General features: G+C 37.1%; 1 protein-coding gene across 3 annotated transcripts in view; it reads right to left on the minus strand.

Moving 5' to 3' along the window:
* Positions 1-18317, minus strand: part of EYS (eyes shut homolog) — an 855823-nt gene that overhangs the window by 22171 nt on the left and 815335 nt on the right. For all 3 annotated transcript variants that reach the window (XM_032104713.1, XM_032104714.1, XM_032104715.1), the window contains 3 exons: positions 14182-14348; positions 13846-13990; positions 7388-7562 (listed from right to left, as the gene is read on the minus strand). In XM_032104713.1, coding sequence (XP_031960604.1) covers positions 7388-7562; positions 13846-13990; positions 14182-14348 — 487 coding nt within the window. The remainder of the gene's footprint in view (positions 1-7387; positions 7563-13845; positions 13991-14181; positions 14349-18317) is intronic.

Below are 18317 nucleotides of genomic sequence, written 5' to 3' on the forward strand. Positions count from 1 at the left end.
ATGTTTTTTGCTCTATTTACTACATTAACAAACCCAAAACCTCTATATTTTTCACCCAGTGACAATCTTACATAGTAGTCTATCACCTAATTTACACTAGTGTAGTTTCTAGTTCTTCTCTAAGAATAGGCAGTTTTTTCCACGGACAGAGGTCAAAAGCTGTGTTGTTCAGGGGGGTGAAACCCCTCAAAACAGGCAGAGAAATATTCTCTGCACTCTGGGCTCCCACACAAGTCCTTAATTTAACTTTTTGGTATTTTCATTTTATTATAAAAGAAAAATGTACTTAATAGGAAACATTTTATTTTAAATATTAACATTACAATATTTACATCTGTAAAGAAAAAATAAGAAAGAGGCTTGCAGCTTTTGTGTGTGAGTTTTGCTCTACAAATAACTCCAAAAGGCCTTGGCTTTATAAAGTAGGAGTTAAAGCAGACATTAAAAGGGAAAGGTAAGCAGCAAAAAATAGTCATAAAAATAAAACTAGCATAAAGGAATTGCTAACAATTTGAAATTTTAGCTACTAACAGGAGCCTGTCAGCAACTGCCTATCACTTAGTCATTATTAATTTTCTAAATTCTTATAACTGGCATATCAGGTGTAGGTTTGTTGAAGCACTTGATGGAAAAGAGGATAGTGGATCTGACCATGAAAGATGTGGCAATCTGGGTTTCATGTATCTATGATTGTAAATCTATACCATAAGTAAATTTTCTAAACTGACTGAATCTTTGGACTTGTTAATGTCTGACACTCTTTATGCCTTTCTTTCATCTAGGCTGGGGAACAAATGTAAAAAATTCACACTAACTTGTAAATTTAAAATTAGTATGAATTCTATAGAAATTTTTGAATACAGAATACACTTGGTATTGATGTTTAAAATACCCTCCTTACTAAATAGTTAAAATTAAATATATTAGACCTATTTTTATGCTAGCATTTAGTATCACTTTATGATTAAAAAGTTTTCCTCCTGAATAAAAACACTTATGGATTTTTCCCTGGAAGCTTTTTTTCCCAAGGCTAAGAATGAAAACTCATATATTTTGATTGGGTTTTGATTGGTTCATATTTTTTTGGTTTTTTTGTTTTGTGGAAACTCTTGAATTTTTCTTTGCACTGACTGAACTACATATCCTCCATTAATCTGCCCACTGTTTCTGGGTAAAACATAATGAGGAGCCAGTGAAACCGCTGTTTCACTAAACCTTCAGATCAGACAACATGTAGACAAAGCACAGCCAACAAACCCTTCAGAGTGATAAACAGCTATTTGGAATGAAGGGGAAGAGAGGACAGGACCTTGCAAAAGCAAAAGCACCTCAATTCATCAAAGTCAGCATGAGAATGCTTTCTGTCCCAGCTATAAATGTTATGCTTTGATGCATGAAAGATACTGAGAAGGGGAAATGATTTAACTCCCTGAGTGCAAACAGCAGTGCCCCTTCCTTGTGCCACAAGGGAGGCTGCTGGAGCTGATGCTGCTGCTCTTGGGCATCACACATGAGGGTTCGTCCCCTTTCCCTGGCTTGTGTCTGCATATATCCATTTACATTTCTTTTAATTCTTGTCTTTTATGACCTAAGAGAAGTCAGGTTTTTAAATTAACTGAAAATCATTTGCACAGAGCTGACCATGTTTTCTGGCCATTACAGTGGCAATGGTCTATCAACAAATGAAGCCTATTTAACACGCCTAAGCAAGTTCAACTGGTATTGAGAAGCTTAGATCCAAAATTTCCTAATCTTTAAAGAGATAAAGGAAAAGGCAATGTTTCAAATCTTTTCCATCGTGCAGCCTGCCATGCTGGTCTAGTTTTCTCTATATCTTCTTGATTTTGGTTGCTTGTTTTTCCAGACCAGGAGAGCCCAATAGCTTGCACTAGTGACTTGACTCTCAGGGATTTAAAGACTCACTCAGAATCACAAAATACATCCAGGTGGAAGGGACTCATAGGGATCTTTGAGCCCAACTCCCTGCTCCTTGCAGAACTACCTAAAAGTAAATTGTATGACTAACAGCATAATCCAGATGCTTCTTATATTTCTTTAGGTATAAGAGGTGAGATTCATTCTGAGATCAAGACAGTTAATTTTATGTTACATCAGGTGCCCAGCTGGCTTCCAGTTGCCCTAGAGGTATATGAGAGAGGCAGCTTTTGGCCAGGGAGACAAGTTTCTGACAGAGACCACTGAATGCTCAAGTTTAGGCAATAGGAGCCTTGAGTAACTGCCTGAGCTCATACGGTAATCAGTGATGAACCAGTATGGAGAGGCAGTGGGGAAGTCGAGCAGCAAGTACCGCAGGTGTGGATATCTTGACCTTAGTGGGCTAGAAGTCATGGGAACGGCAGGCAAGTAATTGAAGGATTGAGTAGAAGGAACGTTATGTATTACATTGTGCTTTGCTTAAGAGAAATCATGAAAGATGGTAGTTAATCAATGTTGCTAGGAAACATGAATGTTGCTGTTTTTTACTAAGGTAGTGGAAAGTTTTCTCTGAAGGCTGTAAGAGTATATAAGCCATGCTGTAGAAACAATAAAAGGCTTTTGCTTGCATCAAGCTACGTCCTGTCTCTCAATCACCGACAATCCAGTGGAAAGAGTCTCAGGAACTGGAGCACTATCCATCCCACAAACCAGCACATGCATGACCCTAATGATAAAGCCCTGCATTCAAATGCCTCAACACAGACTAATTGTATTTGCCTCCTGATCCATGGTGTGTCTGAGAGACGTGTGAGCCAGCAGATAAGACAGAAGAACTGTGGAAGACTTGTGCTCCTCTGGAGTCCTCCTTTTCTGCGCTCCTATGAAGACCAGAAGGGTATCCCAGGACCTGTGCCATTAGAATGCCAGTGTTTAGACAACTGGAAAGGCCTGGATCTCCACTGACTGTGATAGGATCCTACACATTTAGCTTGCCTGGAGAAGGTTTATGTGTCTTAGAAGATAATGTCACTGCAACACAATTTCCTATTTTCAGGCGTTTTGAAGAACATGGATCAAATTGATTCTTCTATACTTCAGATACCAGTATCTCAGGAACAACCACCAAACTGTCTTTTTTTTTTTTTTAAAGCATATTTTTAGGTGGGAAAGGATAGAAAGGCTTTCAAATACAACTTTGATAGTGTGTCTGAAAACTAGCTGTATAATCTTGAATCTCCTAGTTTTGCAAAGGACTCTTAATAGGATGCACTCCAGAGTATGTACAGGGCAAATTCAGCCAGCTCAGGATGCAAAAGAAACTCATTTTCAATTCTGGAAATTCAAAAACCACTTCAAGTTCTGACATATTAGTATTTAGGAAGATCAAGGATTGTTTAATTTAATGGCTTTTTCTTCTTTGCTTCTTGTCAAATGCTTAACAGTGTCATGCAGTATTCATAGAATGGTTTTTCAGGTTTGAAGTCCCTCACCAAAGCCAAAATTAGCTCTCAAACAAATAACACAGTTTCTACATAACCAAGGACAACAAGTGTGTGTCACTGTTGGTTATGAACCAAAACACAAAATTTTTACAAAAATTCAGGCAACATTAAAAAAATTCATGAAGAGTAACCTTACACATGAATTATGTAAGAAATGTGTCTGTTTGTTCCTACACAAAATCCTGATCAAACTAGAAGCATTTCTTGAACTTTGTAAGGAAATAACTAAAGGTCCTAAAGGATTTGCAAAGAATTGGAAAGTTTACTTAGATCCTAAACTAAACAAAACCCATTCTTCTACTAAATATAGAAAATATATTGTTTAAAATGTCATTTCAATGCTAGCAAATATGGAATTTCCCACAGTTATGCAAATGTGGTGTCAAATCAAACAAGTATCTTATAGCAGAAAAGGAGGTGTTCAGGTCTGCCCATTCTGACACCTGAATTTGGGATTCTATATGTAAGATGGGCATATACTCAATGGAGATCAGAGGCTTAATTCATTTATCTAATTAGTTAGACCAACTGAGATTAGGCAGATGTTTAGTGACATCTGAAACTTCTTAGGGTATCTTGTCGGACCGCCAACCACTTTTCCAGGAGGAACTGAAACATTTTTCAACATCATATAAGAATCTCAGATAGTGCAGGACATCTCAAATTCATATTGGCATGTATTGGCCCCATCAGGCTGCCCAGTCCACTGGAGATTTCTGGATATAGTTCTTGAATTTGTTTTGTAGTGGAACTGAGAGATGCTGAGGAAAGGAGGAGATCCCTAAATAAGAGTGGTTTTAAATTCACGCTGTGGAAAAAAAAGAGCATTAACAAAACACAGTCTATCTTCAGGCTAGGAGGTAAAAATGGAGCCTGAAGAAAATGAGATTGGAAGACAATCAACTGTGTCTAAACAAAGAGAATAATGGAATGCTGCAAAAGTGTCCTATTAAATAAGGCAAATTGGATAAAAATTTTAGATAGCAAATTCACCCCCAAAACAGAAATTTGTATTGTTTTAAACCAAAACAATTAAACAGGTAAATGTCTTTTCTCTTATAGAGTATGAAAGTATGTCCTTGTGTTACAGATTGATTTTGTCCTTGCACTGCAAATTTATTTTAATTGAATCTAGCCCAATAACGAGACTACAGCAGCTCCTTTTATGGGGCACCCCACACATATGGGGTATGATTTAATTTCTGAAATCTGAGTGGCTATTGCTCTTTGAAAGCTATAGAGTACTGAGAAATCCACATGAAGCTTGGAGATATGACAGAAAATTCAAGTCCCAAGCTCTTCTGAAGCAGCAGCTGATGGCCAAACATCTACCCAGGAGTGTCTAAAGTGACACTATGTGCTTACATTTAGCAGACGGAATCCTCTCCATTTTGTCTGATTGTTCTGTTCAAACAGCACACAAGACACACTTTTTTCTTACTTCACCAACAAGAAGTAGCCATAACACCTCACAGACAATCTTGTTATATGCAATTTTCTATTTTTTATGATTTTGTCCCATAAATAAAAGAGTAGGGGATATTATTGTCCCTTGAAAATGATATTCTTTATTTTATTATTCAAGTACTTCCCCTTTGTTTTGTTAAAACACAGCAGTTGTGCTCTGTTGCTGGCCAGAATGTAAAGATTAATGCAGCATATTTCTGTTTCTATTTAAATCAAAGCATTATCCCTATAGCAACTGAGTCTACAGCTTAACAGCACTGCACACTTTCTGGCAGGGTGGTGAAAGCAAGACATAAAAATAGCTCAAAACAGCAACCAAAACCTCTGGAGAGATCTCATTTCAGCAGAGAAAATATTTGAACACAAATCCAGTTCCCTCAAGGATTCTGCTCTTCAAAAGAACACACATGATTTGAAAATAGAAAGAAGTTCCCTCTGAGAAAATATATTGAGAAAGTATTGACAGCTACTGTACTTTGACAGAAATTATTTGTAAGCTACATCCGTGCCTCTTTGGCAATGCTCCACTTTTTCTGTGAGAGGAAAAAGTGACCATTACTGGTCCATGCATGCACATATACACAGTGTGAAGACCTAGCTGTCCTGAAATATGGGGACAGGAATAGAATTCAGTAGTAGGTCACTATAAATTAAATGCAAACAAGCAAACAAACCCCAGAAAAACCAAATCACACCACCATCCTTCTCCCCCCCAGTGCCCCCAAATTTTAGAATAATCCCTAAACTAATCTGGAACACGAATTGTAATGATGAAAAAGAACATTGCCTATAATACCAAGCTCACAATATTTTTCTGTCACCAGCTGCCATTCTAGCCTGCCACCTGCTTTCCAAATGTGTTCTCCATGCTGCTGGTGGTGGTTCACCTTACAGATATGAAGGTGACTTAGCACAGCTGAGTAAGTTGCTGAAGAAAGGATTTAGGTGGGTGGATGGGAGTGGGATGCTTCAGCCCACATTTATGAATTTTGTCTTGCAATTTTGGTTTTGTATCTCCTCTAATATGGTCATAAGGGGAAAGAGGGCCATTATCCTTTCTTGTTCCTCAGAAAGATCAAATGCCAAGGGTTTAACAGCTCTGGGAGGATCCTGCAAAGTGCAGGAGTTGGGACATACAGCAGTGCAACAATCAGAAAGCAATCCCAAATCATGTTTTTTTTTAAAATGATTCCTTCATTACTGTATTTAAGAGAATATAAATACGCTTATAGGGGAAATGGGGATCAATCTGTGTGCTAATCTTGGGGTCAATTTTCCAAATTTCAGTACAGCTTACTAGCTTTAGAAGCAGGTTTTTTTTGTACCAGTTTTCTTACAGGTGAAGATTTGTGTCACTGGCAGCACAACCAATTACCATACAATTCTCTCTCCAATACAGAGTTAGCAGATTGTTTTTAGATTGACAGATATGCAAATGTTTTTCTTTGTAGCACACAGAACGACAGTTTTTTGTTGTTTTAAGAAGCATCATACACAAAGGCTTCACAGTGCAAAGCCTGTTTTCTCATTCTAATCTGTCTTGCTGTCTGCAATGTTTTCAGCCAGTATCTTAACAAGTTTTAAACCAGCACTTTTCTCTTTTTAAAAAATTATGCAAATATGTGGAAATAAGTGAATATATGTGAAAGCACATAAGGGGAAGTGAGTATAATTAATCTTGGCAGATACTTTTAAAATAAAAAATTCTCATCAGCAAAGGTTTTACATCTGTGTTACAAAGTGTTTGAAAACAAGATTTATTACAATGGAAGTGTTGACACTCAATAGCAACTTGGAACTGCAAATGTACTTCCTTCTTCTGTGCTTTACAGCCTGGGCACTCAGCTCCATCTACACTGAGAGACAAGGCATGAAAGACCAGAGACTCATCTTCTGGGGAACCTCTCATGGCTGCCCCCTCTTATGCCATGGATCAGCCAGGTGAGCAGCTTATAGATGCACTGACAAACTGCAAACAATGTTTGGACCTCCTACAGATTTAAACTGGCTCCGAACTTTGTGATGTTGGACAGTCAGTGGTTTACCCCACAAGGGTTTTTTTAATGGAAAATAATAATTTCCAGGAAAAAAAAAGTTATCTATTTTTGCCCCATCAACCACATTTGGACATTAACACAGTCAAGCTCTCCTCTTCACTACTTCTCTGCTATCCCAGCCGCTCACTTAGTTTTAAAAAAATGTCACATATCTAATTCTTCCTATGAATTTCCTAGTAAGTTTGGATGCCTGTGACTCCAGTGGAGCAGAACCAGCCCATGGAATTTCTTAAAAAAATTCCCCAGAAATGGTCCTAACATAACGTTAATATTTTAATATTTTAATGTGTTTGTCTAACGAATGAACTTTTATCAGCTTTCTTTCCTTCTTATAGCCTCCTTCTGTTATGAACACACTAAAATAACCATAGTTATTAGTCTAGAGACAGTCTATGCTGTGTCTAAATATATATATACACTTACTAAACAGTAGACCCAGTTTCTATGCACTTCCCACCATTTCTGCATTTTATTAAACTGCATGGGGAATCTTCACATTGTCCAACACTGCGACCAGAATTGGGGTGTCCTTCTGGAGTTCCTGGTGATTTAAACCCTTGATTGAGGCTGGTGCGAACTTGAACATCAAAAATGCAACCTCAAAAGTAGAAAGAAAGAAAGAAAGAAATTAGCTTTAAAACAGATAGCAAAAGTCAAACCAAACCTAACAACAGAACAGTGTCAACCCTCAGTGAATGGGTTCCACCAGAATATCGTCAGTGAATGGGCAACCATACCATCTACAGGAGAAAAAGGTAGGCCAGCTGCTTTCTGTTCAGGCAAATGAGTGGATGATCAGAAGTCCTTCATTTAATGGTGGGTAAAACAAAAGAAATAATTTCTCAAGGAATAGACAGAATATAAAGTCAGTGACTAGGTGCAATTTTGTGTTTACACTCATGCTCTTACAGGAATGCATCTACATCAGATAAAAGAAGTCACAAATCCCAAAAACACATAAAACACCAAAAAAAAAGAGAAAAAAAACAAACCAGGAAAAAAGAGAAGAATATACAGCAAGATCTGCTTAATATAAAATATAATACAATCCAGACAGCACCAAATAATAGAATGCAAGCAAGGAATGTGGACTTGAATTTCTGTAGGCTGAAAAGGACCCCTTCAGGTAATGACTCAAACTCTTCCCTTCTCAAGTCCCTGCTACATGCAGATCATGTCACACGTGACATTTTAAGGTCGATGTAGGCTGCTCCTTCAGGACCTTAATCTCAAAAAATAATTTAAAAATGTAACATATACTAGTAAAGTAAACACTTCTGGGGCTGTAATAAAATTGTTATCAAACTTTTATTACTTTCCGGAACAGTACAGCTGCATGCAGACTACCACTGGGAAATGGTCCAAAGATTATTCTAAGCCCCTAAACACATCAAAGAATTGTTTAGGAAACCAATAATTGTCACAGACCAAATGTTTGTCAGGGAATATTGTAATAATTTATTTGTAAAGATGGTTGAGTGCCAGTCTCTGGATCTATGCTCTGATTTTCTTTTAATTTCATAATACCTTGGTATCCTGAGCAAAATGAGGAGCTAAAGCTTCAGAGTGAAGAAGAGGTATTCCCTGCTTGCTACTTCCTAGCAGCTCCTGCTTAGCCTGTGAGCTTTCCATGGACTGCCCCTTTGCAGAGTCTTTGTCACAGGTGGTCAGCCTTATGGGTCCAGCTGAAGTCATCAGTATTTCTGAATCATGTTTATGGATCCATGTGCTTATTTCTATACTGAAAAACTGAAAATGATGCCACAGAGTATATATTTTTGGATCAAATCCTAAGTGACTTTTCAAAATATGCCTCAGCATCCAAGTGATGTATAGTCACATTTAAAGGTAGCCTTAAGCAATTTTGAAATGTCATCCAGATTTATACATAAATATATATATAACTTCAAACTAAAAATCAGGTTTTAAACTACTTTAGTTATACTAGTACATAAATGTATTTGAAAATGCTCATACCTTTCTAAACCTGATTTATAGAATTTAGCTGAGACATAGTGAATTCCCACAGTGACTGAAATCACAAGAAGAGCTGGTATTCAGCAGTGCATGCCAGAGGCTCTCTGCTTAATATTACAAGCAGGGAAAGGAAATGATATGGAGATTGTAAGTAATCATTACACTGATTTTAAAAACATCACTTAATATGAGTTTTTGCACGATTCACTGAAATCACATAAGGAAAAGGCTTGCATCTGAAAAACCCAATGAATGTACAATGAGATTTTTTTATAGCCACTTAATTTGTTTGGAACAAAATATAAGTAATATCTATAGCAAGATAACTATTTAACTACAGTTTCATGTAGTTGAAAGTAGCTTTCTTCAGCTATTTCTGTATTTCACACATTTTGTAGCTCTGTCTGTATTGACATATAACTTAATTCAGAAACTCATAATAAGCAATTTAAAAATAACCTACTTTGATGATTATTTGCAATCTTTGTGTTATTGCTTTTTTGCTTTTTACAGGGTTGTTTTTTTAGGCCACCTTATGCTTGGTAAATCCTAACTAATGTTTCATCTCTTTTTCAGTAGCAGATGAAGCATGTTCTGTTCTCCTGGATCTTACTGGAGTGCTAAGAAAAAGCAGCCCAGAGCTCTGCGTAAACAATGGAAAGCACAGCGAGTCCCGAAGGACTTAAAGGTCATCATGGAAAATAAGCTGGCTTTTGTGTTGATGATTAGTTTAACTGTACCAACCACAGTTTAACTGTGCCATCTAGGTTAGAAACACTTTTTGAGCGCTGGTAAACAAACCATGTAACAGGTACAAGAGTGTTTTGGCCCAGCTTTCTAAGTTCAACTGAATCTTTTATTTAATGAATCACAGCAGCAATTTGAGCCTGTTGTGGCAAGCACTATAAAACCTTCTGCAGAAGGATCAGCTGATGAATGTGCCTTCTTTCTGACCTGAATTCCCTTTGCTTCACCAGTTCTGGGCCCCTTTTAATGAGAGACTGCCAACTATTCTGAATAATGGAGAGGTTTTCTGACACAGCCAAGTTTGCAAGAGGAACTCAAAGTTCCCAATTTTGTGAGTTAAACTTGGCATGAGTCTGAACATCAGAGTTTTATGCAAGTAAACTGAAATCAGACACCAAGACTGTACACCCACATATGGTATACTACCTTTTTGTTTGCAATCTTTTGAATTGTGACTCCTTAGACCACACCTAGGCCTTTCTATTATTGACCTCTTTTATCATCAATTTCTTTTATAGCTTTCACCCCAGTCTAGCAGAGCCCATAAACCACTAAAGAGCCACGAACAATGGATTACATAAACTTGATGGATTATCATATAATATATTACTTCACTACTCTGCTTTACTTTTTCTTTATTTCTTCTGAGATATCCTTATCACACAAAGATTTTTTTCCATAATTTCTTGCTAGAATCCCTTACTCGCTTGTAAGCACTTGGTGCTAATTTGACTAAAAAGTACACAAAGCAGGCATTTTCAAGATGTACTAAAAATGCAGCAAGAATACTGACAGAAATAGACACATTGATAAAATATTTTCTATCTGAATGCAGTACTGAATTTACAGATTTCTTAAATCCTACCTATCCTAAAATGCTTTGCTTTCTCCCTGTTTTTCTTTGCTGTTTGTGAGTAGTGGGCTGTTGGTCTAAAAGACGGCCCCCACAGTGACTCCTCAGGACTTCTCAAAGCTGTGACCCAAACACCCAGAGGGCCTGTGTGGATCATAGAGCACTGACTAAAAGCTAGTTCAGAACTCACTTTCCTTCTGTGACATCTGTGGTGCAGGAACATAAAGATAGCCTGTCTTTAACCCTGACAGGCTTGCAATGTATTCTAACTTATTATGAACTTAAACTTTGACTGAAAGGCTATATTTGTATCTTTTTGGAACTCAACTGTGTTCTGGGTTTACTCCATGTTTAAAAAGTGACTGCAGTACCTGGATTTTTATTTATTTTGCAAAATCATTTATGTGAAGAGGTGGCTCTTTCAGCATGGAAGAGGTTCTTCAACATTTCAGATTTGTGGTAAGAGTTTCTTTAGCCTATTTACTCCTCCTTTTAATAGTATTTGTTGTCAAACATCAGATTACTTCTATAGCCATGCTTCATCCTGCTTATAAACAGGATCACAGGAACAATCAGTTGCTCCTCTTTCATTGCTCCTCACTTATTTCTAGATGAAAGCCCTGTCTCCATCAATTGCATCTATGGCTAGAGACTGCATCCTGCAGTCATGATAGCACCAAACATGAAACCTCAGAACTCTCCCTCTTGTTTTGTCCCTGACACCAGATTTCTCTCTGCCTCTCTCAGAGATGGAAGGGTTGGAAATGCAGCTGTATCTTCCAGCTTTTTCCAAATAATTCTCTGTCTCATTTTGTGTAGGTGAGTCATAGTGCTGAGTTTTACATGAACATGAGTCAGTTGGTTTTATACTCCCATTTCAGATTGTCCATTAATGACCAGTCTGAGTCTCTTTGGCCACAAGACTTTCAGCTACCTACACCCCACATTTTACTTTTTAGATCATCTGCAGTGTGATCAGAAAACTCACAACATACCTTAATTACACTGTTACAGGAAATGAAAAAAAGCTAAACAGTTAAGTAAACCCTCTCATTTACAAAAGGTTCCTGTAACCCCCCAAGGAGCCTCAAATTCAGATGAAGCACAAAGGACCTCAAAGTCCACATGAACTTGGCTGCTTCATCTGACCTCTACCTTTACCAGTTTCTTCACCTTCTCATAGGCACTCAAAGAAATTTTGCAAATTGCTTACAGTACCATCAAACATCCTTCAGCCTTTCAAAAGGATCTCTAGATGCTGATTCACACGTCCTAAATTAAAAATTCCACAACTTTTGATTATTAAATGACAATTTATTAAATAAATTTATCTTCAGTTTGCTCCTCCTCTATGGAAATTACTTGAAAAAATGCTAAAGGCATGCAGGTCAGGGAGGAAATGGTCTGAAACTGTAGTTGTACAGAGTAAAAATCGTAAATTATTGCACACTGACACTGGGGACATTTAGTCTGCAGCCGTATGGCTGGCCTCAATGTTTCTTCATCCAGTAGTGATTTCTTACAAAAGGAGAGGTACACTCTGGTATTAGAAGCAAAATGGTTTTAATAAATCATGTCTTTAAAAGCAGCCAACAGCAGGTTTCCAAAAGTCTGAGTGGTTTAATGAACTATGTGCTAGATAAATTTATCTTGGCTGTCACTTCCAGGGCTTCTTTGAGTTCCCTACAGCTGTAGATTGGCTGAAGTAAAATAGTTCACAATTTTCCTCTCTGTCAGTGGTATTGCAGTTCCCACTCTGGAGAAAGTCTATAGAGGTTTATTTCTGAACTTGAAGATCCTGAGAGCTGAAATTTGGGAGATTTCTGAGCTAGAAGAACAAATGAGATGCTGACTACTTAACATCATAAGAAATTGGTCATAGGGAAGTGCAGATTCCTTGAAAGTCAGTGTGCTGACAGAGACAAGCTACTGCTGGGAACTGGAGCATGGAATGAATTAGCAAATGTAGTAGACTTAATACTGTAAATGATAGGGACAAAGAGAAAACTGTTTATGTGCTACATTTGCCAAAATTTTGCAGTAAATACAAGAAATAGTATGGTAACTAACAGTACACGGGCTTTCTGGTTTTTTAAAGATTATTCATACTGAATTTATAGAAATTTTGTCATTAGAATGTATTTGGAACATGAGGAACCTGGAAAATTCACGTTTGTGGTTAAAGTGAAGCACCAGAGGTTCCTATTGGTCATCCCTAACATTAGCATGTTTATAACACTCAAAAGTTCTTCACATATTAAGGTATGAGTATTAAAATACTCACATAGACATTATGCTTTATGATATGCCAATTTGCAACCTGCTAAGAGGCTATGAAAGGTATAACTACACAATCCATACTTCCTGAAAAGACAGAGATGGATGAAATGTTAATTCATATGATATTCTGAGTGAAAAGTTGACTATAGGATATGAAATTGATTTTTAGGAAATTTCAGTGTAAGAAGAAAAAGTAATAGCTGGAAATTAAGTGGTTACATGATCTTAATGGAAATGCAGAGTTTTAGTGTATGAAAATGAGTTTTATTGCTATGCTTGCCTTTCATAATGTACCCTCACTTTCATAATTGAGAACTCAAACTCTGTTTTACTATTGCAAAATGTTTTCTTTTCAATCGAAAGGCTTTCCAGTGCTCAAAATGAATTGAAATTTTACCTTGCAAATATCAAGCACATTGTTTCTTTGGAAGCAAAGAACAAAAATAAATTGTTATGAACAAGTCCTTTGCTTCATTGCTGATCTGGTAGGAGCTGAAAACAGATTAACAAAGCTTCAAATATCACTTTTGAGGTAAGAATTATTATCTGCTAGATAAATATTTGCAAGAGGAATTAGCTAAGTCCTGTCTAGAGACCAAGATCATAATGCCAGGAAAAAAAAAAGATTTCTTTCAGAAAGAAATTTTCAGCATGAAAGATATTACCCAAACTAGCACTGCCAGTCACATTGGGAGAAGAATCTAAACTACTACAGAGAAAGGAAGCCCTTTTGAAGTGATGCTGTAGAACAGGGACACATAAGAAGAGATTACATGGCAAACATTGCAATGGCAAACTTCCATTTTAGCAGAAACAGAAAGTATTAAAATTATTTAGCAAAGCCTCTTTTTGCATCATGTTTCTTAGTTATCAGAGTGAAATAATGAAAAAGCCACAGGAAATTCAGCCAAGGAGGTTCTAGTTTGTTTCCTGATAAGACAGAGATTGTTTTGGTTGCCTATGAAAGGAAGATCTACAATCTGATGCATGTATTAAAAGGAATTGAAAATGGTGTAATCTTTACCTTGAAAGCCATTCTTAAATCTGGGTCCCTTTGGTAGGAGTTCTGGAGTATACTCATGATAGCCTCCTAAATAAAACTGACTGAAGACATTGAGTCCAACCAGTCTCCCAGGAGAAGTGACAGTTTTATTCTTCTGATCATCCACCTTTCAATGAAACATTAATATTTGTTACAACAAAGGAATTTGCCTTTTTTTAGGAACTCCTAGTGAAGACAATCCTCCCAGCTTTACAGGGAAGCAGAAAAAAAAAATTAGATTTTCTATATAAAATGTGAAAAAACACACTTTCATCTAAAAGCTATCCTTCTATCCTTCTAAAGGAATTGCTTTTTTACCTTCAGCCAGCCTTTCTGGAGATTTCTGCCAAGATGGATGACATGAATATTGAGTGTCAGATCAAGTGGTTTGCTAATGATTGTTGCTGTGCCAGAACCTAGATTGTAGCTATATACCATTCTCCCATTACGGAGGCCTAACTCCAAGAAATCATCGCCATTCACACCTGAAAAGACAAAAAAAAGGATAACTACTTATTCCAGGATTTAGTGAACACCAATGTGTAAGATATACTCCAAATCCACTGAGAAGTTATGTTTAGCAAAATTTTAGCCAGGAAGGTTATTAGTTTCCTATATATTTCTAATATTAATGATTTAACTTGTAAGATTATTTCCAGTATTCTTGTGGATTTAAAATAGAAACTGCAGAAATTTTAAACATTTATAGGCTTTTTAGAGCAAGATCTTTTTCATACTACAGTTAAGTTAGTGACATTGACAAAACCTGCCAACCCTGGTGGATTTAGCAGTCATTGCTGTTCCTTCCGCCTGGAACACGAATAAATTTTAAACTTTCTCTAAAATCTTAAAAAAAAAAAAAAAAAAAAAATTGAAATTTCAAGTTGCATGTGAGAATAGGCCCTGAGTTAATCCTATTCCAGGATGCTTTCAGCTATCATTATAAGTACTTCAAGAGCCTCAAAACCAGAGGCCACCTGTTGCTCTGAGGCGAGGGGAGTAACAGGGACATGGGTGTGAAGAAGCTCTAGCAGCTTCTGTCAAGCTCCTTCAGCTGCCCTTGACTCAACAGCACCTGGAGACTTTATTGCACCTGCCCCCAATTAAGATGGCTCTAGGATGTTCATTGATGGAATTTCCTTGGTCAGCCAAGTGCTTTAATTCTTTAAGCCTTCTTTACTTTCAGGTTAGAACTAATTAATTTGCCAGTTTGCCATAAATAATTTAATTTCTTTACATTTAGGCTTGCATGCTATAAGTGTTTGTGCTTTTAGTAACTATAGTGTAAAATCTCATTTGAAGGATTTTAAGTCTGACATAAAGCCCATGAGTGAGAGTTAAATTCCTGGACCTATTCCTGGTCATCCAAATAAACACATTTTTACACTGGCATCATTAAAGAGAATCCAGTCTCTCTTCTCATGCAGGCAAGAGAGGAACCACCACTGCTTACACAAAACCTGATCAGCTTGTGTCTTTTTATCAACCCCAACCTTTCTTCGGCACACACATTTGGTACGGTAAAAGAACCAGGATACGAACAATGGTGAAAATGAAGAATGTTCTCACTCCTGCCTTAGGATGTCCTGAATTGAAATTCAAAGCCATCCATTTCTTTTCCAACTCTCCTGGGAATTCAAGCAATTCAGTGCTCAATTTCATGCCTGTACACTGTATTTCATTTGATATTTTCTTCTGTTTACATAAGGCTGTCTTATTTTGTATTTGTTCCAGGGAAGGTCTCTTCCTATTTGTTCTTCCAATGTCACATGGTGGCCCTTATTTCAAATGTGTCTTGATGCCCCTGTTTCAAATTCATGGGAAATTTTTTCATTTGCAAAAGTCAAACTAGGCTTTTCCCCAGGAAACAATGCTACTTGTATTGTCCTCCCACTGAAGCTCTGTACACAGCTGCTTCACAGCCAAAACTGCCGTATTTCCCTTATCTCACATTCTGAAAGTGAACATGCTGTACACCGTGCTTTTTCTATACAGAAGTTTGTTTTTTCTATAGAGTTACTATTTTGGTGCAATGGGAATATAAGGAAAAAGAAAAGGAAATCCTTATTCCAAAGGATATGAATACACTGCCTCTGTAGAAAGTGTGCAGTTGCATCCAGCTGTATAGAACACAAACACTATTTATTTTTTATTACAATGATTTGTTCATGACTGAATGAAATTCCATTGCTTTTAGTTACACTGGCACATTACTGGTGAAGGACTTCCAAACTGAAAATAACAATTCTTTTTACTCAAGTTTCTATTTTCAGCAGTGTCTGCAATGTACTTCTGTGATCTGACCTGCAAAACTAGAGGAAGCACATGAAAGACAAACTGTTATTTAAAAGGGTTTCTGAACTTTTAAAATGCTTTTTCAGAATTAAAGTGTATTAAAGAAGTGCAACAGTGTCAGCACTCTACAGAACAGACTTGATTTGAAGCGAAAAAATTGAAGTGAAGATAAGCATAGAATCATAGACTGTTGAGGGGTTGGAAGTGACCCCAAACATAATCTAGTCCCAGCACCCACTGCCATTGGGGACGCCATTGATTAGATCAGGTTGCTCAAGGCCTTATCCAGCCTGGCCTTGAACTCCGTCAGGGTTGGGGCAGAATAAAATAATATTAATAGTCTGCATAAATGAGACAACTTTTAACTTTAACTGTTTATTGGGACAGAATTTCACAGTAACTCACAAGAGATTAGCCATGAAATCGATGCCCATGGTTTGGGCAGAGACAACATTGGAGGGGAATCAGGTAGGGTGCTGCAAGAGAATGCTAACTAAAAGAAATGAGATGAAATGGAGAAAGGGGAAGATGCAAATTAAATATTAAAAATACTTCCTTACTGGAAGATCACTGGCTGTGAAAATCCTCATGCTCCTCCTGTTGAGAGCATTATTGTTCAATACTCAGTAAATTTTTAAAACAAGAGCACTTTCTTGGTGAAACAAGTGATATTCTTTTGATAAGAAACTGCTTTCTGGTAGTTCAAATGTGGGGTGCTCAGTCTCCCCAACAATTTAAACTAATGAGAAAATAGCAAATTACCGACAGCATTTTAGCATCACCTCATTGCTCTGTGCTTGTTGAGTGTTGCCCTTGGCAGGAGCACTGCTGCCCACCCATCGTTGGACATGGGGCTGCAGAAATGCCCGACTGCTGTACTGCAGTGTTCACACACACACACACAAATGATATGCAAAGTAATAAAAAGCCAGGTTTCTGCCTGACAACTGCATAATAAACCCAGAATGCTAGTATTCTCATTAATAAAAATGACACCAGTAAGACCTTTTTTTTAAACTCAGTTCAGCCAAATATGATTCCAAGACCTACATTCCACAATGACTTTTGACAGTACAGGGTACACCCTGCAGGCAGGCCTCTGAGACCAATGTTAGTGCAATGTATCTTTTATATTTAAGCAAATTTTTTTGTGTTCTCTTTTGATTATTGTAACTGAAAAAGAATCAGATTATTTCATACCATTGGTGTTCTATTTTTCATGTTTGCATTTTCTCCATTCTGAATAAAGACAGTGAATTAATTGGTATAATTTTTGTTTGGTTATACTTCCTACAATTGGAAATGTTTCAAACAGGTACTTGAAATTCAGTTCCCAAGGTTGCAGAAACATGACTGAATGTGGTGGCTCATTCATGTCATTGAAAAGAATGTTCTAGCAATTTCTTTGTGTTCGTATTACAACAGAGCTTCTTATAAAAATTTAATGATGCAGACACAGGCTTTTGAATGCTCTTTTCTGAATGATTAGATGGAAAGGTTTTAGGTAATTTCAACTCTGTGCGCTGTTTCTACTCAGCTACCCAAAAAAGAAAGACAATATTTCATCCATCCACAAAAATAAATAATTAGTGAGTGAAAAGAAAAGCTGCCTGGGAGTGAACTGTAATAGCAAGGGAAAGGAAAAGCTGCCTGTGAGTAAATGGTGTCTGTCACAGAAATAAAATGTGGCATGGGGAGTTATACCTGGATGTAGTTAAAATAATGTGAATGTAGTTCAGTTAGCAGGATCAACCAGGTCTGACCATGTCTTTTGCTGAAATTTGGAAAAACTTAGCAAATTCTGATTTCCACACAGATAGAAGTAGAGTTTTAAATGCATTCAGAGTGGTTAATACCAATTTGTGTTAGGCTAATTTGGGTAAACAACCTGATAAATTAAGTACTAGGGTCTCATGGCACACTAAAGTGCAGCTGATTTGCTGAGCTGCGCTAGCTAAATTTGACAGGATCTTTGCAAATGAAAAGCAGCAGACTTAATTATATCATAGATAAACTGCTGAGCTGTTCTAAGCTAACAAGTTTTAGTTTGCATTGCAATAGACTAACAGTCTGACTCCTGGAAGTCTGCCACAGGGAGAAAGGAGAAGAAGCCCCAGAGGGTATAGGAACTTAAGTAAAGAAATTTAATAGAAAGGAAG

Source organism: Corvus moneduloides, chromosome 3 (genome assembly GCF_009650955.1).
Source record: "Corvus moneduloides isolate bCorMon1 chromosome 3, bCorMon1.pri, whole genome shotgun sequence".
NCBI classification, from domain to species: Eukaryota; Metazoa; Chordata; class Aves; order Passeriformes; family Corvidae; genus Corvus; species Corvus moneduloides.